Source organism: Impatiens glandulifera, chromosome 5 (assembly GCF_907164915.1).
Source record: "Impatiens glandulifera chromosome 5, dImpGla2.1, whole genome shotgun sequence".
NCBI lineage: Eukaryota > Viridiplantae > Streptophyta > Magnoliopsida > Ericales > Balsaminaceae > Impatiens > Impatiens glandulifera.
The window spans coordinates 42,982,923-43,009,823 of NC_061866.1; the positions used below are offsets into that span (position 1 = coordinate 42,982,923).

The 26,901-nt window shown below is 33.8% G+C and overlaps 2 protein-coding genes across 2 annotated transcripts; both read right to left on the minus strand.

Moving 5' to 3' along the window:
• Positions 1–840: 840 nt before the first annotated feature.
• Positions 841–2,355, minus strand: LOC124939414 (extensin-2-like). The gene has a single exon (XM_047479893.1). It carries the CDS (start codon positions 2,353–2,355, stop codon positions 841–843), a length of 1,515 nt encoding a protein of 504 aa, XP_047335849.1.
• A 14,059-nt stretch (positions 2,356–16,414) lies between these two features.
• LOC124937475 (extensin-2-like) lies at positions 16,415–17,779 on the minus strand (the record flags this gene model as incomplete). The annotated part of the gene is made up of 1 exon (XM_047477742.1): positions 16,415–17,779. A coding segment is annotated over exon 1 (1,266 nt), but the record flags the coding sequence as incomplete, so codon positions are not given.
• Positions 17,780–26,901: the final 9,122 nt, after the last annotated feature.

The window sequence follows — 26,901 nt, forward strand, 5'->3', positions numbered from 1 at the left end:
AGATAATAATATGACTATCATAATTCAACTCACTAATAATTTTGATCACTTTTATTTCATGTTTCTCTCAAATTTAGTAGAAAAATAATCAAGAATCTCAACTTATTCATGTTATACATTGTATTATCATTATCAATTCTGGTTGATCCTCAAGTTTTCACTTGAGGCTGATTGATACAAGTGTAGTGTTTAAATATTCTACATAGGACCAACAAAAGTGTCAGAAAGCAGTGGTTCGATCTACCACAAGGCTATGCTGATTCTTGCCCAGATTTATCGCCGTGTAGAGTTGGATTATCAATACAACGATAATAAATAATATTGTTTTTGTAGATATTAAAGATATATTTCAATTTTTAATTTTTTTTTATCTAATTGTGAGTTCTAGTTCCAGTTAAAATAAGTATTAGTTTAAATAATTTTGGACAACATATAAAAAGAAACATTGTTCCACATTGACATGCAATTACTTCTTTCCATAATGAACATTGAAAGAATTTTAAGAGTTTTTTTTTAATGTTACTTCATTCCATGTTGACATTGTTAACCAATAAAATATAAGTACATTAAAATAATACGGTTCATAAAATTAAAAGCAAATAATGATATTATCCACACAAGAAAAAAAATAAGAAAACCATTATGAAATATTTAAACAATCATAATTCTCCATATAATTGCCTTCTTTGAGAAAGAAATATTGTTGTATGCCGAAAATATTATCTCCATTAATCTTTCACCTGTAAACAAATAATAAAAATTAATTAAACTTTATTTTTTTTAAATAATTAAAAGAAAATATATATGTTCTCACATTTATTGAATAATTGTATTAGAGTTTTAATAAACACTTGGAGGAGGAGGCGACTTATAAACGTATGAAGGTGGAGGAGGTGACTTGTAAACGTAAGATGGTGGAGGAGGGGATGAGTACACATATGCAGGTGGAGGAGGTGACTTGTAAATGTAAGACGTTGGAGGAGGAGACTTGTAAACGTATGCGGGTGGAGGAGGGGAAGAATACACATATGCAGGTGGAGGAGGGGACTTGTAAACGTATGCAGGTGGAGGAGGAGACTTGTAAACGTAAGATGGTGGAGGAGGAGATTTGTAAACGTATGCAGGTGGAGGAGGGGAAGAGTACACATATGCAGGTGGAGGAGGGGACTTGTAAACGTATGCAGGTGGAGGAGGAGACTTGTAAATGTAAGATGGTGGAGGAGGTGACTTGTAAACGTATGCAGGTGGAGGAGGTGACTTATAAACGTAGGATGGTGGAGGAGGGGAAGAGTAAACGTATGCAGGTGGAGGAGGAGACTTGTAAATGTATGCAGGTGGAGGAGGAGACTTGTAAATGTATGATGGTGGAGGAGGGGACTTGTAAACGTATGCAGGTGGAGGAGGGGAAGAGTACACATATGCAGGTGGAGGAGGTGACTTATAAACGTATGAAGGCGGAGGAGGTGAGTTATAAACATAAGATGGTGGAGGTGGGGAGGAGTACACATATGCAGGTGGAGGAGGTGACTTATAAACGTATGAAGGTGGAGGAGGTGACTTATAAACATAAGATGGTGGAGGTGGGGAAGAGTACACATGTGCAGGTGGAGGAGGTGACTTGTAAACGTATGATGGTGGAGGAGGGGAAGAATACACATAAGCAGGTGGAGGAGGTGACTTATAAACGTATGCAGGTGGAGGAGGTGACTTGTAAACGTAAGATGGTGGAGGAGGGGAAGAGTAGACGTATGCGGGTGGAGGAGGTGACTTATAAACATATGAAGGTGGAGGAGGTGACTTGTAAATGTAAGATGGTGGAGGAGGGGAAGAGTACACATATGGTGGTGGAGGAGGTGACTTGTAAACGTATGGTGGTGGAGGAGGTGACTTGTAAACGTAAGGTGGTGGAGGAGGGGATGAGTAAACGTAAGGAGGGGGTGGAGGAGACTTGTAAATGTAAGGTGGTGGTGGAGGAGAAGTGTAAACATAGGGAGGTGGTGGTGGAGATTTGTAAACATAAGGTGGTGGTGGTGGAGATGTGTAAACATAAGGAGGTGGAGGAGGAGACTTATAAATGTAAGGCGGCGGTGGTGGAGACGAGTAGACATAAGGAGGAGGCGGGGGCGACTTGTAAACATAAGGTGGTGGTGGAGGAGATGAATAAATATAAGACAATGGTGGTGGTGGAGATTTATAAAGATATGGAGGCAACCACGATGATGAAGGTGACTTATAATGGTGATGCGGAGACTTATGGTGATAATGGTTATCGCCATAATCTGCTGCTGCCACAGCAGCAGCCATTAGACAAATGGCCAGGGCGCAAAGAGTACTATATGATCCATGAGTAGCCATTGCTTAACGGAGGGGATGATGTTTTGCAATGGCAGGGCACATCCTATATATAGTCATATTACCCATAGAGTTTAACACTTTTTATAATATATATTTTTCTATTAAATAGATATGTATATATATAAGATTTTAATTTAATAATTGATTTTAGATTACTTTAATAGAGGTTGAAGTTTTATTATAAGACGTGCTTACATTATCCTAATAAAAGAGAGAATAAAAGAGTGAGGTCTTATAATGGAAACCGGCTTAATTGTACTTCGTGGGACACAAGTCATCCTCATGGTCCTCTAATTATAGGTGTTCTCACTAAAAAAAAAAACAATATTTTTTGGACAGAGGTGCAAAGAGTTGTCACTAAAACCTTTTAATTTATGATAATTCTTTAGTACATCATTACTACATAATCCATAATGTTTTATACACTGAAAAATATATAACAAATCATATTAAAATTATTCGATTTGATTTATGCGATTTGCTCATAATCTCCTATTAGCTCAAATAATCTTCAGTCATGCATAAAATTGAGATTCATTTTCTTATGTGATAGTTGACCGTCTCCAACTTATTAAATTAAAATATGTTTTTAATATTATATTTTTACATTATATAATAAATTTGAATTTACATGTCAATTTATTTTGTCTGATTTGATATTCTATTAATAAGAATTCTATTTTTTTCATAATTCTAATATATATATATATATAATGATGCTTAATTTTTAAAGTGTTCAGATTGCCGGGTCGAGAGCTGTGATTAATTTGGATATATATGAGAGTAAATTAATACTTGGGTCGGATTGTGGGTTGATCCGCCCATAAAAATTTTACCGTAATATTTTTTTCACGGGTTTTTAAATTATTACTCGTGCAAATGCACGGGATACATACTAGTTACTAGTTAGTATAATATCATTTTATTCTAAGTAGAGTGAATTTTGCATTCCGAGGCATTATACGGTCAATCTTATTATATTTTTGCCTATTAAATTTTAGATAATGCAATTCTCAAACTATGAAAGAGACCCATATAATAGTTTGGCTGACCCAATGGACGATTTAATTGTTATTTTGGAAAACCTTCCAATTAAATAAGTTTATATTTGTTTGTATAATTAACTTTTACATTATTTTTTGTTTCTTAACTCTAATCATATGTTTTAGTCATTACGATTAAACGATTTATTGGTTACCGGACTACTACTTCAAATGGAATAAGAAAATAAGGGAAAGAAGTCAATGCGCATCCGCTGCAACAACCCTTTTCAATCTCGAAGATGTTAACGAATAAAAAAAGGGTGATTAAGAAACAAATCATGGAGATTATGGAAAACCTTAAAGCAATGGTGAAGCAATTAAAGCAAAATAAAGGGAAAGAAGCTTCAACTAGTATTCAGATTTTTCCAGTTGTGAACTCTTAAATAAATATTTTGTTTTCAAAATCAATGCACCAAAAATTCACAAAACAATAATTTTAAAAACCAGATTCGGGTAATTTTCCCCCCAAAAAAAAACAGATTTGGGTAATAAATAATTTAGATCACAAGTTTACATTCTCTTTGTCTTCTTTTAGTCCGAATTGTTACATGTGTGAATGAACATTCCTTAGATAGGGTAATAAAACAACTTTTACCTTGTACATTCTTTTGTTCTATACCATGTGATGTTTGTAATAAGTAAAAAAATACATAGATTGCCTTTTACAAAATCTATTTCAGAATGTACAAAATGTTTTGAACTAATTCATGTAGATATATGAAGTCAATATAAAGAAGAATTCATCATTTTAAGTTCTTATATGTTTACTATAGTTGATGACCTAAGTAGATGTACATGGACTTTCTTATTAAATGACATAAGTCTTTTTAATTATATACTCAAATTTTTGTTAAAATAATAAAAACTCAATATGAATTTGATGTAAAAAACATACGAACATATAATAGTTTTAAATTTCTCAATTTCAAATGTTCAGAATATTTTAAATCAATGTGTATTATTCATCAAAGAACACGTGTCTATACTCCTCAACAAAATAGAATTGTTGAAAGGAAACATAGACACTCACTAATGTTGTTAACTTTAAAATTCCGAACTTAATTGAAATTGAAATTATCTTTTGAAATTCTTAAATAAAAAACCCATTTCGAATGAAATTAAAACTTTTGGATGCCTTTGTTACAGTATAAACATAGAACCATTTAAGTCTAAATTTGAAGAAAGGAGAATAAAATGTATTTTTTTAGGCTTTCAAATAATTAAAAATGTTTTCTTTTTTCAAATTTAAAAAAACAATATTTTCACATCTATAGATGTTTTTTATGAAGATATTTTTCCATATAATAAAATTGATTTTTCTAACATAAAATTCTTTAGAAAACCATCATCATTATGACTATGTATGATCTGATGACAGTAATAGTTATTATGATTTAGACACGGCTTTTTTCAAAAGAAAAATCAAAATCTCCTTGAAAGATTAAAATATTCATTCATAAAATTTTGAAAAACCGGTTAATGAAAAAAAATTAGATCATTGTCATTCATCCTCAAATGAAGATGATGACCTGATTAGAGAACCAATTCATTAATCCTCAAATGAAGATGATGATATAGTTCAAAATAATGAAACAATTTTCACACATAGAAAAAGTGAGAGTTTTAAAGGTAAATCTGCTTGGACAAAAGACTACATTACGAATGTTTCTAAGTCTCATTATATCCCTAGTACATTTTCTTTTTGGGATTATGTTCATGATCCTAAACTTCATTATTTTTTGATGAACATTATTGAAATTAATGGAAAAAATTATAATGAGGCTTGACGGTTTTCAGAATGGCAAATAACCATGAACGAAGAACTTAAAGCCTTAAATGATAAAACATGGATTACTACTTATCTTTCAAAATGGAAAACAACAATAGGATCCAAATAGATTTTTAAGACCAAAATAAATTAAAATGAATTTATTCATAAACTTAAAGCTATACTTGTATCAAAATATTACAATAAAAAAGAGGGAATTGATTTTCTTGAAAAACATTCATCTATTGCTAAGACAGTTACAATCAAGATTGTAATTGTTTTAGCAGCATCCCATTATTGACACATTCACAAGGTCGATGTCAGAAATACATTTTTAAATGATATTTACATGAATTCTCCTAAAGGTATTCAGGACATTACACATGGTAAGGTTTGAAAACTTGTTAAAAGTCTTTATGAACTTAGACAAGTTTCTCGAGAATGGAATAAAGAATTCACTTATGGACTTATTAAATATGGTTTCAAAACTCTCTTAATGATAATTATCTTTTTTTTTTTGTTAAGAATGATTAATCAAAGATCATTATTTTTGTTTTGTATGTTGATGATATATTACTATGTGGAAATGATTTAGAAGAAATTAATAAGATCAAAAATTTCATTAACAATTGTTTTTCTATTAAAGATCTTAATGAAGATAAATATTTCATTTGCTTAGAGATTAAAAAAACAAGTATTGTGATCTTTGTTAATCAAAGAAATACATTCTAATAAATATAAGGGTGTGTTTGATAGCCATGGAATTGGCATTGGAATTGGAATTGGAGGGTCCAATTCCAATTCTTATGTTTGTTAGACACTTTAATATTAAGAATTGGAATTGGAATTAGAATTCCAATGGAATTCAATATAGTGTAATTTGATGGTTCTCAATTCCTATCTTTTTAGGTCGGAATTGTAATTCCAAATTAACACGTTTTGTATGTTTTTGACATTTTAACACGTTTTTCACACATTAAACACGTTTTACACGTTTTTCACACGTTTTTTACACGTTTAACATAATTTTATATTTTGGCACGTTTAACACGTTTTTGGCACGTTTAACACGTTTTTGGCACGTTTAACACGTTTTTGGCACGTTTAACACGTTTTTGACACATTTAACACGTTTTTCACGTCCTTGACACGTCTAACACGTTTTTGACACGTTTAACATGATTTTCACGTTTTTAACACGTTTAACACGTTTTTGGCACGTTTAACACGTTTTTGTCACGTTTAACACATTTTGACATATTTAACACATTTTTCACGTTCTTGACATGTTTAACACGTTTTTGACACATTTAACACGTTTTTCATGTCTTTGACACGTTTAACACGTTTTTGACACGTTTAACATGACTTTCACGTTTTTAACACGTTTAACACGTTTTGACACGTTTAACATGATTTTCACATTTTTAACACGTTTGACACGTTTGACACGTTTTTTATGTTTTGGCACATTTTGCACGTTTTGGCACGTTTAACAAGTTTTTCACATATTTAACACGTTTTTGATGCGTTTAACACATTTTCACGTTTTTGACACATTTAACACGTTTTTTTACGTTTTGACATGTTTAACGCGTTTTCATGTTTTTGACACATTTAACACGTTTTTTTTACGTTTTTGACAAGTTTACCACATTTTTGACACGTTTTTTACGTTTTGGCACGTTTAACAAGTTTTTCACATATTTAACACGTTTTTAACACGTTTAACACGTTTTTGACACATTTAACACAATTTTTTACGTTTTTGACACGTTTATCATATTTTTGACACGTTTAACACGTTTTGGCACGTTTAACAAGTTTTTCACACGTTTAACACGTTTTTGACACGTTTAACACGTTTTCACGTTTTTGACACATTTAACACATTTTTTTACGTTTTTGACACGTTTAACATGTTTTCACGTTTTTAACACATTTAACATTTTTTTTACGTTTTTGACACGTTTACCACATTTTTGACACGTTTAACACGTTTTCACGTTTTGGCATGTTTAACACGTTTTTCACATGTTTGGAACGTTTAACACGTTTTTGACACGTTTTCATGTTTTTAACACGTTGTTGACACGTTTCACATATTTTTTACGTTTTTGACACGTTTGACACATTGAACATGTTTAAAACGTGAAAAACGTGAAAAACGTGTTAAAACATGTGAAAAATGTGAAAACGTGAAAAACGTGTGAAAATGTGTGAAAACGTGAAAAACGTGTGAAAAACGTGTGAAAAACGTGTTAAAACGTGTAAAAAACGTGAAAACGTTTGAAAACGTGAAAACGTTTGAAAACGTGAAAAACGTGTTAAAACGTGTGAAAAACGTGAAAAACGTGTAAACTGTGTTAAAACGTGTGAAAAACGTGAAAACGTGTGAAAAATGTGTGGAAAACGTGAAAAACGTGTTGTAATGTGTGAAAAACGTGAAAACGTATTAAAATGTGTAGAAAACGTGAAAACGTGTGAAAAACGTGAAAAACGTGTGAAAATGTGAAAACGTGAAAAACGTGTGAAAAACGTGAAAACGTGAAAAACGTGTGAAAAACGTGAAAAACGTGAAAAACGTGAAAAACGTGTGAAAAACATGAAAAACGTGTTAAAACGTGTGAAAAACGTGTAAAAATGTAAAAAACGTGTGAAAAACGTGAAAAACGTGTGAAAATGTGAAAAAATGTCAAAAACGTATTAAACGTGCCAAAACGTGAAAACATATTTTAAAAGTTAACATTTTGAACCGATATTTTATTTTACAAACATTGGAATTAGAATTGAATTACAAATCTATCATTTTCCCAAACATAAGAATTGGAATTGAATTACAATTCTATCATTTTTCCAAACATAGGAATTGAATTGTAATTTAATGCCAATTCTCATGGAATTGGAATTAGAATTCCAATGCCAATTCCAATTCCAATTCCCCCTCATCAAACACACCCTAAGAGATATGTTCGAAGACTTATTTATTTGAAATTTAAAAGACCTGATATTGTTGAGTTATGGAGTCTACACTTATAATAAACTCTATATTGTTAATTAGAGTTTATTGTTTTTTTTTTGGTTTCAGGCTTGGGCCTGACCAAAGTTATTTAGATTTATTACCTGATTGTTTACCCTATAAATATGTGATTATTAAGGGTTTACATGGTTAAGACAGAATTCTAGAGAGATAAAGTGTGAGGAAAAAAACTATGTATTCATTCTTCTTCTTCATAGTGAAATCTGGTGGTGGCTGAAGTGGATGTAGCTCAATTTGAGTGAACCACTATAAATCTGTGTGTTCTTGTGTTCTTCTTTCTTGTGTTTTTTACAGATTGTTTTCAAGCAGGTCGGATTTGGGAGATACAAATCCTAACAACTGGTATCAGAGCATCTAGGCTAGATCTGAGCATTGGAAACAATGGAAAGTGAGAATAGTATAAGACATGGGATTGGAAGATTCGATGGAACAGATTATACCTTCTAGAGAATGCAGATTGAAGATTATCTCTATGGAAAGAAACTTCATGTTCCTTTGAGTGAGAAACCAGAGAAGATGGATGAAGCTGAATGGAAACTCCTTGATAGACAGGTTTTGGGAGTTGTCCGATTGACGCTAGCCAAGACGGTTGCTCACAATGTAGCAAAGGAGAAGACCACCATGGGTCTGATGAAAGCTCTTTCTAATATGTATGAGAAACCATCTGCTAACAACAAGGTACACTTAATGAAAAAACTCTTTTACTTAAGAATGGTTGATGGTACTTCTGTCACTACTCATTTGAATGAATTCAATACAATTGTGAATCAATTGCTATCTGTTGAGATTGATTTTGAGAATGAAGTAGTGCCCTGATTTTGTTAACATCTCTACCAAATAGTTGGGAACATATGAGGACAACAATTAGTAATTCAGTTGGAAATGCTAAACTAAAATTTGTTGAAGTTAGAGATCGTATTTTTGCTGAAGAGGTTCGTAAAATTGATTCTGGTGAAACGTTCAAAGGTTCTGCTCTGAATGTGGAAAACAGAGGCAGAGGTAATGATAGAAATTTCAATCGAGGTAAGAGCAGATCTATGTCGAGGAGCAAGAGGAGTCAGTCCAAGTCTGGGCGCACATTTGAGTGCTGGAATTGTGGTAAACATGGTCATTTGAAGAGGAACTGCAAAGCACCGAAGATAAACAATGATGATAAAAATGATGCAACCAATATTGTTACAAAAACTGTCACTGATGCGTTACTTCTTTCTGTTGATAGCCCGATAAATTCATGGGTTTTGGACTCGGGAGCGTCTTTCCACACCACTGCCCACAAAGAATTAATGGAGAATTATGTGGCTGGAAACTATGGGAAAGTTTATCTCGCAGATGGTGAGTCACTAGATATTGTTGGCATGGGGGACGTCAAATTCAAGATGGCAATTGGTTCTGTTTAAAAGATTAATAAGGTGAGACATATTCCAGGTTTAATGCGAAATCTGATCTCTGTTACACAACTTGATGAAGAAGGTCACAATTTCAGTTGTAGAAATGGTGCATGGAAGGTGACTAAATGAGCAATTGTTGTTGCTCGAGGTCACAAAACTGGAACGTTATACACGACTTCAACTTGTAGAGAAACAATTGTTGTTGTAGTTGATGACTCGAATAACAGTGAGCTGTGGCATTGCAGGTTGGGCCATATGAGTGAAAAAGGGATGAAAATTCTTTTGAAGAATGGACATATTCCAGAACTGAAGTCTGTTGAATATCAGTTATGTGAAAACTGCATTCTTGGAAAACAGAAACGGACGAGTTTCTTAAAAATTGAAAAGGAGCTCAAGAAAGAAAGGCTAGAGTTGGTACACACTGATGTGTGGGGACCTGCACCTGTTTCTTCTATTGGCGGATCATACTACTATGTGACTTTTATAGATGATTCAACAAGAAAAGTATGTGTTTACTTTATGAAGCACAAGTTTGAAGTATTTGCTATTTTCAAGAAGTGGAAAGCTTTGGTTGAAAATGAAACAAATCAGAAAGTTAAGTGTTTGAGATCCGACAATGGATGTGAATATATCTATTCAGATTTCAAAGAGTATTGTGCTATGAATGGGATCAGTATGGTGAAGACTATTTCCCGATCGCCTCAAGAGAATGGAGTAGCTGAACAAATGAATCGAACATTGAACGAGCGTGATAGGAGCATGAGATTGCATGTAGGGTTGCCTAAAACCTTCTGGGAAGAAGCTATTAATACTGCTGCCTATTTGATAAATAGGGGACCCTCTGTTCCTCTTGAATTCAGAATTCTGAAGAAGCCTGGAGCAATAAAAAGGTAAATCTTTCTTATTAAAAAATGTTTGGTTGTTTATCATATGTTCATATTAATGAATGTGATAGGAGTAAGCTTGATCCAAAGTCTAATAAATGTTTTTTCATTGGTTATGGTGATATCAAGTTTGGTTATCGTTTCTGGGATAATCAAAATCGGAAGATCATTCGTAGCAGAAATATTATCTTCAATGAATAGGTTCTCTACAAAGATTGTGTTGGGAAGACATCAGATGGTGATTCCAAGTTGGAAGAGACTAGTACCGTCGATTTTAGAGAATTTTCAGCTGAATATATACCGACTGTCGAAGAAGAACAATGTGTTGTTGAAGATGAAATTGTTGAGAATGTGGCCCCAGAGGTAAATCAGCAAACACCGGTTATACAGTTGAGAAGATCGTCAAGGAATCGAAAACCAGTTGAGAGGTGGTCTCCATCTCTGAACTATATCTTGTTGACAGATAGAGGTGAACCTAAATGCTATGAGGAAACAATACAATCTGATGAATCAGTTAAGTGGGAGTCTGCGATGAAAGATGAGATGGACTCTTTGATCTGCCAAAAGGAAAAAAAACACTTCACAACAAATGGATCTTCAGGATTAAAGAAGAACATGATAAAACCATGAGGTACAAGGCAAGGTAGGTTGTGAAAGGATTTCAACAGAAAGAAGGTATTGACTACAATGAGATCTTCTCTCTAGTAGTTAAATTGATGACAATTAGAACTATTTTGAGTTTGGTTGTGAAATAAGACTTTCATCTTCAACAAATGGATGTCAAAACTGCTTTTCTTCATGGTGATTTAGATGAAGAGATTTATACGAGACAACCAGAAGGATTTGAAATCAAACGAAAAGATGAGCTTGTATATAAGCTTCAGAAGAGTCTGTATGGTTTAAAACAGGCTCCAAGGCAATGGTACAAGAAGTTCGATAACTTTATAAAAAGTAACAATTTTCTAAGGTGTGAAGCTAATCATTGCTGCTATATCAAGAGGTTTGATAAATCGTACATTATTCTGCTCCTCTACGTTGATGATATGTTGATTGCTGGAGAAAGCTTGTATGAGATTAACAATCTCAAGAAAGAGTTGTCTAAAAAGTTTGCAATGAAGGATTTGGGTGCTGCAAAACAAATCCTTGGGATGAGAATTTTCAGGGATGAAGAAGTTCTCAAGCTTTCACAAGAAGAATATGTGAAGAAAGTTTTTAGCAGGTTCAACTTGTATGATGCAAAACAAGTTACTAACCCCTTAGCTAGTCACTTCAGACTATCTAAAGATCAGTCGCCTTCAACAAAGGATGAGAAAATTTACATGGCAACTGTTCTGTATGCCTCTGCCATTGGTTGTATTATGTATGCGATGGTTTGTACAAGACTAGACATAGCACATGCAGTGGGAGTTGTTAGCAGATTCATGAGCAATCCGGGTAGACAACATTGGGAAGCAGTAAAGTGGATACTACGATACTTAAGAGGAAGTACGGGTCTCGCTTTGTGTTTTCAAAAGTTTAATATGGGTTTGGAAGGATATGTTGATGCTGACAATGGTGGTGATGTTGATAGTAGGAAGAGCACAACAGGGTATATTTATACTCTGGGAGATACTGCAATCAGTTGGGTTTCAAAATTGTAGAAGATTGTTGCTCTTTCTAGTTGTGAGGCAGAGTATGTTGCTGTGATAAAGGCTACTAAGGATATGATGTGGTTACAACCCTTTTTGCAAGAATTGGGTCAAGACTATGAGGGAAGTGTGTTGCGATGCGACAGTCAGAGTGTCATTCATTTGGCAAAGAATTCTGTTTATCATGGCAGGACGAAGCATATACATGTTCGTTATCATTTCATCCGGTCAGCTTTAAAAGATGGAGTATTAGCTCTTGAGAAGATTCCCGGGAGTGAGAATCCAGCTGATATGTTGACGAAAGTTGTGACAAATGAGAAACTAAAGTTGTGTGCAACTTCAGTTGGTCTTTTTCGTTAAGACACCGAATGAAAAACCACTACCGATCGAGAGATGATGAAGTTAGTCTCCAAGTGGGAGATTGTTGAGTTATGGGGCCTACACTTATAATAAACTCTACATTGTTAATTAGAGTTTATTGGGTTTTTTTTGGTTTTAGGGCTTGGGCCTGACCAAAGTTATTTAGGTTTGTTAACTGAATGTTTACCCTATAAATATGTGATTATTAAGGGTTTACATGGTTAAGACATAATTTTAGAGAGATAAAGTGTGAGACAAAAAACTCTGTATTCCTTCTTTTTCTTCATAGTGAAATCTGGTGGTGACTGAAGTGAATGTAGCTCAATTTGAGTGAACCACTATAAATCTGTGTGTTCTTGTGTTCTTCATTCTTGTGTTTTTTTATAGATTGTTTTCAAACAGGTCGGATTTGAGAGATACAAATCCTAATAGATATTACCTTTAGTGTGCAACAACTTAGTCAATTTATGCATTCTCGTAATACACATCAGTGTCAAGTTGCTTTGAGAGTAGTTATATATTTGAAAGGATGTACTTCTTTAGGATTATTTTATGTTACTAATAGTTTACAAATTTAGAATCTTTTATAGATGCTGATTGGGCCAATTGTTCCGGTTATAAAGCTTGGAAATTCAGTCATTACTTTAAATAAAAAACAAACATCGGTGTCTCGATCTAGTGTTGATGCTGAATATAGAAACTTAGGATATTAAGTTAATTAATTAAAATAGAGAATATGATTGAAGGTTGTGTATCACTATTCTTCTAGACATTCATAACTATCGGTGTTAACCTTTTTTATTTATATTTATTTTCAATAGAGGTGATAGATTTCTGAACGACATGATCCAGGACTTTATCAACTAAAATAAAAGCAAACGGATCTAGAGAATCAAATTGGAAAATATTGACAATCCAAAACGAAGTATTTAATTGTGAGGGGAGAGTTGAAGAAAGACTTAGTTTTATAATTTTATTGTAGGTTGAACTATTACATTGCCTAGGTATTTATACTAATACATGCATGAGTTATACAAGAAAAATAAAATCAGGGATTGATTGTTTGATTTATCAAGTTTCTCATAATCTCTGATTAGCTCAAATAATCTTCAATCACGCATAAAAAAACTGACATTTATTCTTACTCGATATTTTACTCTCTTATTTTTTTTTATTATTCATATACAAAAGAATAATGTGACATTGGTATTGGAAGCTCTAAGGAATTGAACAAAATGTTGTTCTTATTTAAGTAGAGTTCAATTGGACAAAAAAGACTGTCATGTGGTGAGATGGATCCATTCTAACTTTTTCAAGAGTAATAACATAGTAACATATATATTGACATCTAATGTCATAATGATATTTTTTGGGCCACTGACGGTTTTTAAACTCAAGAAAGTATGATGCTAGTTGGTGTGGTCTTTGAAATTGACGGCGGTAAGAAACCTTGTTAGTTATGACAAGATCATTGACATGGTTATGAACCAATTATTCTTCGTCTGAGATTTAAAGTTGGTGATCTTCCTAGAGGCGAGTTAGGTGATGAGTTTAGAAATTTAGCATGAAAAATAGAAGCATTCGCATGAATTCATGCCCTATGGAATAAATACTCTATTGCTTATTCCAAAAATTAAGTGGGGTTATTCAATAACCAGTAGGTTAAAATGGTCAATTCTCAACTTTTAAATTTTACAATTTGTTAGAAAAAATAAATGCAAACTAATCTAAGTGAAGTTGTTGTGGTACTCACAAGTCACAAAATATTCCGAAGACAACCATATAGATTATCATAATTCAACTCACTAATAATTTTGTTTAATCTATAAAAATATAGAAAATGACATTAAATTAGACTTATAAGAAAACTACTATAATATAATATTAATATTATCATAATTTATCGTATTCTAACATAGTTTAAGAGCCAAAATTTTATTTTTGAACTACAAAATCTAGTCTTACGTTGCCTCCATCAATGGTTACCATAGCCATTGATGGAGGAATTTAATAAATCTCTATTAATTATTATTATATTTTTTAATAATATATTTTTTTTAAAATAATTTTGTTGATGTTCTTATTTTCTTTGGCAATCATATTCTCTGAGTTTTGTTTTTTAATTGTTGCTTTATCCTAGTAGTCATTGCACATATTATTCCTCCTCCTCTTCTCTATTCTTCCTTGCGTCGTCCGTTACCTCATCTTTTTCGCCGTTCGATTCATTATTTCGTATGTCTTCTTCAAACCCTAACCCCAACGTCATCCGCTTCCGCCAGTTCATTTGGTATTGGAGCAAGTGGTGCCCCTACCTTCGGATTCAGAACAACTGGTGCATCGACTTTAGCCGCTTCCACACCTTCCTTTGGAACAACTGGTGCATCAGATTTAGCCGCTTCCATACCTTCCTTTGGATTTAGCGCACGCGCAACTGAAGCCTCTACTCCTTTCAGATCTGGATTAACCAACACAACGACTTCCACAACCTCCACTCCTTCATTAGGATTTGGATCAACCATCGCTAGTTCTTCGCCAACTCCTCTTTTTGGGATAACAACTAATGCATCGTCGTATCCTTTTGGTGCATCTACTTTCGGATCATTTGCGACCACAGTAGCACTTGGATCTTCATCTTCTACTACTTTGACTAGGATCCCTTCTTTGGCTTCGGCTGCTACACCATCACTGTTTAGGGTTTCTTCGGGTTCAGCTTCAACTGCACCCACTTTTCCTGGCTTGTTTGGATCTTCTTCATATAGCATAAGTGCCTCCTTAACTTCATTTTTAGAAGCCTCTACCCCTTCACTTTCCTTTCATTCTGCATCCTCAGTTTCAAAAACACCTACTGCTTAATCGACTTCTTAATACATCATCAACTTGTGGTTATCTTCACGAAGGGGCTTCCGAGAGTTCTTTTTAAAGAGTTTCGATCCAATCCCAGCATACATCGTCCACCTGCTTCGATTGCGGGGTATAATAAATATAATAAATCTAATATATTGGAGATATAATATAAAGATAATATATCTTCTATAAGATATTATCACAATACAAATATATTAAATTGATTATATTTATTACAATCTTTTATTTCATGTTTCTCTCTCAAATTTAGTAGGAACTTTATCAAGAATCTCAACTTTAGTATAACATTTTTAATTCTGGTTGATCCTCAAGTTTTCATTTGAGGCAGATGGACAAAAGTGTACTGTTCAAATATTCTACCTAGGACCAACAAAAGTGTCAGAAGAAGGTGGTGGTTCTGTTAACTACAAGGCTTTGTTGATTCTTGCCCAGATTTATGTGTAAGGTAGCATTATCAATACAGTGAAAAAAAACATTATTGATTTTTAGACATTAAAGATATATTTTAATTTTTAAATTATTATCTATTTGTCGGTTCTAGTTCTAGTTTAAGTAAGTATTAGTTTACATAATTTTGGACAACAATGCCAAACAACATATTATAAAAGGAAACATTGTTCCTCACACTAACATGGTTACTTCTTTCCATACTGAGCATTGGAAGAAATTTAGAGTTTTTTTTTTTAATGTTACTTCATTCCATGTTGAATTTGTTAACCAATAAAATATAAGAACTTTAAAATAATATGGTTCATAAAATTAAAAGCAAATAATGATATTATCCACACAACAAATAATAATAATAAGAAAACCATTATGAAACATTTAAATAGTCATAATTCTCCATATAATTGTCTTCTTTGAGATAGATATATTGTTGTGTCAAAAATACCATCTCCATTAATCTTTCACCTACAAACAAATAATATAGATCACTTAAACTTTATCTTTTTTTTAAATAATTAAAAGAAAAATTATAGGCACTCACATTTATTGAATAATTGTATTAGAGTTTTAATAAACACTTGGAGGAGGAGGTGACTTGTAAACGTAAGATGGTGGAGGAGGGGAAGAGTACGAATATGCAGGTGGAGGAGGTGACTTGTAAACGTATGAAGGTGGAGGAGGTGACTTGTAAACGTAAGATGGTGGAGGAGGGGAGGAGTACACATATGCAGGTGGAGGAGGAGACTTATAAACATAAGATGGTGGAGGAGGGGAAGAGTACACATATGCAGGTGGAGGAGGTGACTTGTAAATATATGCAGGTGGAGGAGGTGACTTGTAAACGTAAGACGGTGGAGGAGGTGACTTGTAAACGTATGCAGGTGGAGGAGGTGACTTGTAAATGTATGCAGGTGGAGGAGGTGACTTATAAACGTAAGATGGCGGAGGAGGAGATGAGTACACATATGCAGGTGGAGGAGGTGACTTGTAAATGTATGATGGTGGAGGAGGGGAAGAATACACATATGCAGGTGGAGGAGGAGACTTGTAAACGTATGCAGGTGGAGGAGGGGAAGAGTACACATATGCAGGTGGAGGAGGTGACTTATAAACATAAGATGGTGGAGGAGGTGACTTGTAAACGTATGATGGTGGAGGAGGGGAAGAATACACATATGCAGGTGGAGGAGGTGACTTGTAAACATATGCAGGTGGAGGAGGAGATTTGTAAACGTAAGATGGTGGAGGAGGAGAAGAGTAGATGTATGCAGGTGGAGGAGGTGACTTATAAACGTATGAAGGTGGAGGAGGTGACTTGTAAATATAAGATTGTGGAGGAGGGGAAGAGTAGACGTATGCAGGTGGAGGAGGTGACTTGTAAACGTAAGATGGTGGAGGAGGGGAAGAGTACACATATGCTGGTGGAGGAGGTGACTTGTAAACGTAAGGTGGTGGAGGAGGGGATGAGTAAACATAAGGAGGGGGTGGAGGAGACTTGTAAATGTAAGGTGGTGGTGGAGGAGAAGAGTAAACATAGGGAGGTGGTGGTGGAGATTTGTAAACATAGGGTGGTGGTGGTGGAGATGTGTAAACATAAGGAGGTGGAGGAGGAGATTTATAAATGTAAGGTGGCGGTGGTGGAGACGAGTAGACATAAGGAGGAGGTGGAGGTGACTTGTAAACATAAGGTGATGGTGGAGGAGATGAATAGATATAAGACGATGGCGGTGGTGGAGATTTATAAATATATGGAGGCAACCACGATGATGAAGGAGACTTATAATGGTGATGAGGAGACTTGTGTTTGTAGTGATTGTCGCCATAATCTGCCGCTGCCAAAGCAGCAGCCATTAGACAAAGGGCCAGGGCGCAAAGAGTACTATATGATCCATGAGTGGCCATTGCTTAACGGAGGGGATGATGTCTTGCAATGGCAGGGCACATCCTATATATAGTCATATTACCCATAGAATTTAACACTTTATAAAATATATATTTTTCTATTAAATATATATGTATATATAAGATTTTAATTTAATAATTGACTTTAGATTACTTTAATAGAGGTGGAAGTTTTATTATAAGACGTGCTTACATTGTCCTAATAAAAGAGAGATCTCTTATAATGAAAACCGGCTTAATTGTACTTCGTGGGACACAAGTCATCCTCATGGTCCTCTAATTATAGGTGTTCATTAAAAAACAACAATAATTTTTGGACAAAGGTGCAAAGAGTTGTCACTAAAACTTTTTATCTTGTGATAATTTTTTTTAGTGCATCTTTAGTACATAGTCCATAATGTTTTATACACTGAAAAATATATAACAAATAATATTAATGATGACAATACACGCTTCACGCGTCGAAGCATACACGATATGCTCATGACGTGACTCACATATTTTGGTTAAGGATGAGATTTCTCTATTTTCTATGCAAAATCCATTAGCAATGGTGGAAGATAGTTTAAAGACTTGTTTTATTCGTCAAGACATTCATAACTATTGGTGTTCATATTTTTTATTTTCAATAAAGATGATGAGACTTATGGAAGAGATGATTCGCGACTTTATCTACTGAAATAAAAAGCAAATGAACTAGCAAAGTCAAATAAGAAAATATTGACAATCCAAAATGAAGTAGTTATCTCAGGGGAGAGTTGAAGACAAAATTAGTTTTATGATTTTATTGTTGGCTGGACTAATACATTGCCTAGGTATATATACTAATACAAGAAAAACAAAATCAGTGATTAATTGCTTGATTTATGCAATTTGTTCATAATCTCCTATTAGCTCAAATAATCTTCAAACATGCATAAAATTGAGATTCATTTTCTTATGTGATAGTTGACAGTCACCAACTTATTAAATCAAAGCATGTTTTTAATATTATATTTTTACATTATATAATAAATTTGAATTTACATGTCAATTTAATCTTTCTGATTTGATAATCTACTAATAAGAATTCTATTTTCTTTCACATAATATTATTTTATTCTAAGTAGAGTGAGTTTAGCATTATGAGGCATTGTACAGTCATTCATATTATATTTTTTCCCGAAGAAGGGATGCATGATGTCAATAATATATTTGGCTGACCAATGGACGATTTAATTGCTATTTTGGCTGACCTTATGTAAACATACTCTGCCTCGCAACTAGAAAAAACAACAATCTTCTATAGTTTTGAAACTCAACTGATTGTAGTACCTTCTAGAGTTTAGATGTACTATGTTGTGCTCTTCTTACTATCAACATCACCACCATTTTCAGCATCAACATATCCTTCCAAACTCATATTAGACTTTCAAAAACACAAAGCAAGACCCATACTTCCTCTTAAGTATCATAGTATCCACTATTACTTTCCATTGTTGTCTAACCGGGTTACTCATTAATCTGCTAACAACTCTCACTGTATGTGCTATAGAAAATTTTCAAATTAAATAAGTTTATATTTTCTTTTTAATTAACTTTTACATTTTTTTGTTTCTTAACCCTAATCATATGTTTTAGTCATTACGATTAAACGATTTATTGTTCCAAAGAACCGAGGATAAGTTATCGCGTTTGCATACATTTTTGTAATTTGTCCCACACTTCCAGAGCAATAGCTATATCCTGATGCCTCTTGTTTTTGCTAATCTGCATTACTTAAGTACAGATATAATCTTCACATTCCATTATTTAGGCTGTCTTTGCTGATTCCACATCGTTGTCTTCAAAACCGTGTATAGAATCCAAGAACTGTTACAAAAGTTGAGTAAGTATACATACACATTTCTTTATGTTAAAATTTGGATCCCAAAATATAATCTGCTTGAAATGATATGTAAAATGCAAAAAAAGAAGAACACAAAAAGACAAAAATTTATAGTGGTTCACTCAAATGAGCTACATCCATTTCAGCCGCAACCAGATTTTACTATGAAGAAAGAACAAATAATTTTTTTTGCCTCACACTTTATCTCTCTAGAATTATCTCTCATCAATGTAAACTCTTAATAATAACATATTGATAGGGTAAATATTCAAATAATAAAACATAAATAACTCTTGGTCAGACCCAAGCCCCAAACCCAATAAACTCTAAAAATTAACTATTGTAGAGTTTATTATAAGTGTAGAACTCATAACTCAACAATATCCTACTTGGAGACTAACATCTCTCGATCGTTAGCGACTTCCATCTGGTGTCTTAACGAAGAAGACCAACTGAAGTTGCACACAACTTTAATTTCTCATTTGTCACACCTTTCGTCAATATATTAGCCGAATTCTCACTTCCGGGAATCTTCTCAAGACTAATACTCCATCTTATAAAGTTGATCGGATGAAATAATAACGAACATGTATATGCTTTGTCCTACCATGATAAACTGGATTCTTGGTCAAATGAATGACACTCTGTCTGTCGCATCACAACACACTTCTCTCGTAGTCTTGACCCAATTCTCGCAAAAAGGGTTATTTCCACATCATCTCCTTAGCAGCCTTTGTCACAGCAACATACTCTGCATCACAACTAGAAAGAGTAACAATCTTCTATAGTTTTGAAAATCAACTGATTGTAGTACCTCTTAAAGTATAAATGTACCATGTTGTGCTCTTCTTACTATCAACATCACCACCATTTTCAGCATCAACATATCCTTCCAAACTCATATTAGACTTTCAAAAACACAAAGCAAGACCCATACTTCCTCTTAAGTATCGTAGTATCCACTTTACCACTTTTCAATATTGTCTAACCGGGTTACTCATGAATTTACTAACAACTCTCACTGCATGTGCTATGTTTGGTCGTGTGCAAACTACATACATAATACAACCAATGATAGAGGCATACAGAATAGACAATAACTTTTCTCGTCTTCTATTGAAGACAATTGATATTTTAGATAGTTTGAAGTGACTAACTAAGTGAGTAGTAACTAGTTTTGCATCGTACAAGTTGAATCTACTAAGAACTTCTTCACATATTCTTCTTGTGAAAGTTTGAGAACTTCTTTATCCCTAAAAATTATCATCCCAAGGATTTGTTTTGTAGCACCCAAATCCTTCATTACAAACTTTTCAGATAACTCTTTCTTTAGCTTGTTAATCTCAAGCTTGTTTTAGCAATCAACATGTCATCAATGTAGAGAAGTAGAATAATGTATGATTTATCAAACCTCTTAATATAATAACAATGATCAACTTCACACCTCAAAAATTGTTACTTTTTATTAATCTATCGAACTTCTTGTACCATTGCCTTGGAGCCTGTTTCAAATCATATAGACTCTTCTGAAGCTTACACACAAGCTCATCTTTTCCTTTGATTTCAAATCCTTGTAGTTTTCACATGTAAATCTCTTCATCTAAATCACCATGAAGAAAAAACGGTTTTGAAATTCATTTGTTGAAGATGAAGGTCTTCTTTTACAACCAAACTCAATATAGTTTTGATTGTCATCAATTTGACCATTAGAGAAGATCTCATTGTAGTCAATACCTTTCTTCTATTGAAGTCCTTTCACAACCAATATTGCCTTGTACTCCATGATTTTATCATATTTTTCTTAAATATTGAAGAACCATTTGTTTTGAAGTGCTTTATTTCCCTTTGGTAGCTCAATGAGCTCCCAAGTCTAATTCGACATCAAAGACTCCATGTCATCTTTCATAGTAGACTCCCACTTAACTGATTTATCAGATTATATTTCTTCCTTGTAGCATTCAACTTCGTCTCTATCTATCAACAAAATATAGTTTAGATAAGGGGACCATCTCTTGACCGATTTTCGATTTCTTGACGATCTTCTCAACTATATAATTGGTGTTTGTTGATTTGTCTCTAGGGGCCACATTCTCAACAATTTCATCTTCAACAACACATTGGTCTTCTTCGACAGTTGGTATTAAGAATGACAATTTGAAACCGCCATGCGAAAACTGAACCAAATTGCCCCATTTAGGACGGTTTTTCCCTAAAACCGAATGGGATGAGGCGGGGATGGTATTTGTGTCCCCGCCCCGAACACCATAAACATATTTAAATATATTAAATCACTAATATATTTATTTATTCACTATATTTTATAAGAGTAGAAAAGTTATTTCTTTATAATAATATAAAATTTTAATATATTACAATATATATTATATTAAAAAATTCGTTTATATAATTTAATTTTTAATATTTATTTATTTTTTTCAAAAATAATTATTAATGGTTCCCTACGGGATTCCCCAAACCGAAAAAAACCCGAACAGGACAGGGATGATATTAAAAAAATCCCCGAAATTAAAACGAGGTGGGGATAGTAAATACATTCCTCGCCCCGAACCGCCCCATTTTCATCCCTAGTTGTATATATTCAGCTGAAAAATATCTCAAATTGACTGTACCACTCTCTTCTAGTTTGGAATCACCATCTGATGTCTTCTCAACACAATCTTTGTAGAGAATCTGTTCATTGAAGATAACGTTTCTGCTACGAATGATCTTCCGATTTTTATTATCACAAAAACGATAACCAAACTCGATATCACCATAAACAATGAAAAAATATTTATTAGACTTGAATCAAGCTTTTTCCTATCACATTAATTAATATGAACATATGATAAAACAACTAAAACTTTCAAATGAAAAAGATTTACCCTTTTATTGCTTTAAGCTTCTTTAGGAATTTTGAATTCAAGAGAAACAGAGGGTCCTCTATTTATCAAGTAGGTAGTAGTGTAATAGCTTCTACCAAGAAAGTTTTAGACATCCCATAATGTAATCTCATTCTTCTAGCATGCTCGTTCAATGTTCGATTCATCCGTTCAGCTACTCTATTCTCTTGAGGTGTTCGGGGAATAATCTTCACCATACCGATCTCATTCACATCACAATATTCTCTGAAATCTAAGCTTATTTACTTGTCTCTATTGTCAGATCTCAAACACTTAACCTTATGAATTGTTTCATTTTCAACCAAAGTCTTCCACTTCTTGAAAATAACAAATACATTAGACTTATTCTTCATAAAGTAATCCATACTTTTCTTGTTGAATCATCTATAAAAGTCATGTAGTAGTACGATCCACCAATAAAAAAACAGGTGCAGGTCCCCACACATTAGTGTGTACCAACTCTAGCATTTCTTTCTTCAGCTCCTTCCCAATCTATAAAAAACTCACCCATTTCTATTTTCCAAGAATACAATTTTCACAAAACTGATGTTCAACAAACTTCAGTTATGGAATCTGACCATTCTTCAAAAGAATTTTCATCCATTTTTCGGTCATATGGCCCAACCTGCAATGCCATAACTCACTGTTCTTTGAGTCATTAACTATAACAACAACTATTTCTCTACATGTTGAAGTTGTGTATAACGTTCCAGTTTTGTAACCTCGAGCAACAACTATTGCTCCTTTAGTCACCTTCCACCCACTACTTTTACAACTGAAATAATGACCTTCTTCATCTAGTTGTGTAACAGAAATCATATTGCGCATTAAACCTAGAATATGTCTCACCTTATGAATCTTCTAAACAAAACCATTTGTCATCTTCAATTTGATGTCCCACACGCCAACAATATTCAGTGGCTCACCATCTGCAATATAAACATTCCCACAGTTTCCAACCACACAATTCTTCATTAATTCTTGGGGGAAGTGGCATGGAAAGATGCTCCCGAGTCCAAAACCCATGAATCTATCAGGCTATCAATAGAGAGAAGTAATGCATCAGTGACAGTTTCTGTAACAACGTTGACTACATTATTTTTATCATCATCGTTTCTCTTCGGTGATTTGTAATTCCTCTTCAAATGACCCTACTTACCACAATTCTTTGACTTAGATCTGCTCTAACCTCGATTGAAATTTCTATCATTACCCTTGCCCCTATTTTCAATATTTAGAGCAAAACCTTTGAACATTTCACCAGAATCAATTTTACGAGCCTCTTCAGCAAGAATACGATCTCTACTTCAATAAATTTCAGTTTAGAATTTCATACAGAGTTACTAATTGCTTTCCTCATATGTTCCCAACTATTTAGTAGAGATGCTAACAAAATTAGGGCACTAACTTGATCCCCCAAATCAATCTCAATAGATAGTAATTCATTCACAATCGTATTAAATTCGTTCAAATGAGTAGTGAGAGAAGTACCATCAACCATTCTTAAGTAAAAGAGTATCTTTATTAAATGTACCTTGTTGTTAGTATATTATTTCTCACACATATCAAAAAGAACTTTCATCAGACCCATGGTGGTCTTTTCCTTTTCTACATTGTGAGCAATTGTCTTAGCTATCATCAATCGGAAACTCTCAAAACCTGTATATCAAGGAATTTCCATTCAGTTTCATCCATCTTCTCTGGTTTCTCATTCAAAGGAACATGAAGTTTCTTTCCATAGAGATAATCCTCAATCTGCACCCTCCAGAAGGCATAATATGTTCCATCAAATCTTCCAATCTCGTGTTCTATACTGTTCTCGTTTTCCATCGTTTCCAATGCTCCGATCTAGTCTAATAGCTCTGATACTAGTTTTTAGGATTTGGAACTCCCAAATCTGACCTGCTTGAAATGATCTGTAAAAACACAAAAAAAGAAGAACACAAAAAGACACAGATATATAGTGGTTCACTCAAATGAGCTACGTCCACTTTAGCCGCCACCAAATTTCACTATGAAGAAGAAAAATACAAAGTTTTTGCCTCACACTTTGTCTCTCTAAAACTCTGTCTTATCTATGTAAACCCTTAATAATAACATATTTATAGGGTAAATATTCAGGTAATAAAACCTAAATAAATCTTGGACAGACCCAAGCCCAAACCAAATACAAACCCAATAAACTCTAATTAACTATGCTAGAGTTTATTATAAGTGTAGACTCCATAACTCAACAAGTCGGGCAATATGCAACAGGTAGGGGCATTGGTCAAAACTATGTCTTCTCTTAGTCAGGCGGAAGTCAGCACTAGCAGTAGACCTCTCTCGGTCGGAAGCATAACCAAACTTAGTCAGGCACAGGATTTGATCCATTTTCTCGGTTGAATATTCTGCGAGCTGCAGGAGTGGGTCAAGAGACGGCATCCGAGCATTCTTATGCTTGAAGAACAACCAAAGACTCCTTGAAGGAGCGCCACTATAGTAGAAAAATATATTGTTCTTCGTTTTCTTACCTATATCCTATATTTCTAATTTAATGGTGGCCAAGATTGCCCCCAAACTCAATAAAATTCATATAATAATTAATAACATGTAAATAAACAAAATCATGCAAGAAAATCTTATAACTGACAACATTAAAATCAAAGATCAATTAAAGGCATAATTATTTTATTTTTAAATAATTTTTGGGTCAAGTGACCCCTTCTTTTCATTTAGTTTTCTGTTTTTTAGTTTTCATTCAGGTTATTTATATGTTGGGCATTGACTATGAGGAGACTTTTGCTCCTGTTACCCGTTTGACTTATGTTCGTTGTCTTTTGGCTATTGCTGCTGTTCGTCGATGGTCTCTTCACCACTTGGATGTAAAGAATGCTTTTCTTCATGAACATATTTATGAGGAGGTTTATATGAGTCCGCTTCCGGGTTCAGACATTTTGGAGAATGTATATAATCTATGTCGTGCTCTTTATGGTTTGAAGTAAGCACCACACGCTTGGTTTGCCAAGTTCAACTTAACACTTATTTTGTATGGGTTTACCGCCTCTCCCTATGGCTCTGCTTTATTCATTCGTCGATTCTCATCTAGAATTATTATTCTATTATTATATGTTGATGATATAGTAATTATTAGCGACTATGCGTATGGAATATCTGATTTACGGACCTATATTCATAAACATTTTGATATAATGATTCTTGGTAAGCTGTGTTACTTTATAGGTCTTGAGATTTTCGACACAACAGATGGTATCTATTTATCTCAGGCGAAATATGCTTCTTACCTCATCTCCCATGCTGGATTGACTAATAGCAAAACTACCTCAACTCCACTTGAAGTAGATTGTCGTCTTACTCCTCTCGATGACACCCCTCTTAAGGACCCACTCTCTATCACCAATTAGTGGGCTCCCTGATATATATGACTGTCACTCGCCTTGACATAGGTCATGCAGTTCTCATCTTTAGTCAATTCATGACTAGTCTTCATACAACTCATCACTTTACTGTGTTACATATTCTCCGCTATATTAATGACATTCTCTTACATGGTCTTCACTTCTCTATGCTGATTAATTATTGGTACTCACTAGTTACTCAGATGCTGATTGGATAGACGATCCAACTGACCGACACTCCATCACTAGTTATTGTTTCTTCTTTGGGGATTCTCTTGTTTCTTGGTGAAGCAAGAAATAGACTATCGTTTCATGTTTCAACGCTGAGTTAGAGTATCGTGCACTTGCTGATTCTACTTCTAAACTTCTTTGGATTAGATGACTTCTCTCTGATCTTGGCGTTCCTCAGCCTCCAGGCACCGATCTTCATTGTGATAGTTAGAGTGCTATTCATATTTCTCGGAATGATGTGTTTTATACGTCAACATATTGGTGCTGATACTATACAATTACGATACATGTCTACCGAACACCAGACTACAAATGTCTTCACCAAGTCTCTCTTTCTGGGTCATTTTTACATGTTATTGAGCAAATTCAAGTTGATCTATACTCTACCACTTTGAACTTGAAGAGGGGTGTTAGAATATATTATGTGGTCCAGCCCATTTAGAAGTTTCCTTAATTTGAACGCTAAGATAAACCTTGTATATATATGTTGTAACATTTTAGTATCATATCAATTTTATATAAATATAAAATATTTCCAATAACTTTGTTTGGATGGTTTAAAGCATTCATTTATTATTTCTTTACTAAATTATTTTTATTGGTATAAATTGATTGTCTGTACTGGAAAATAAAATCACCAACAAATTGGCTAGGAAGATATATGACTGCAAATGAGTCAAACCGAGCTCAAGTTAGGTTGAACTCGAGCTCAAATCAATTAAGTATTTATTAGTTCCAACAAATTGGCTAGGAAGATGTAGGGCTGCAAATGAGTCAAATCGAGCTCAATTCGATTAAGTATTTATTAGCTCGACTCGACTT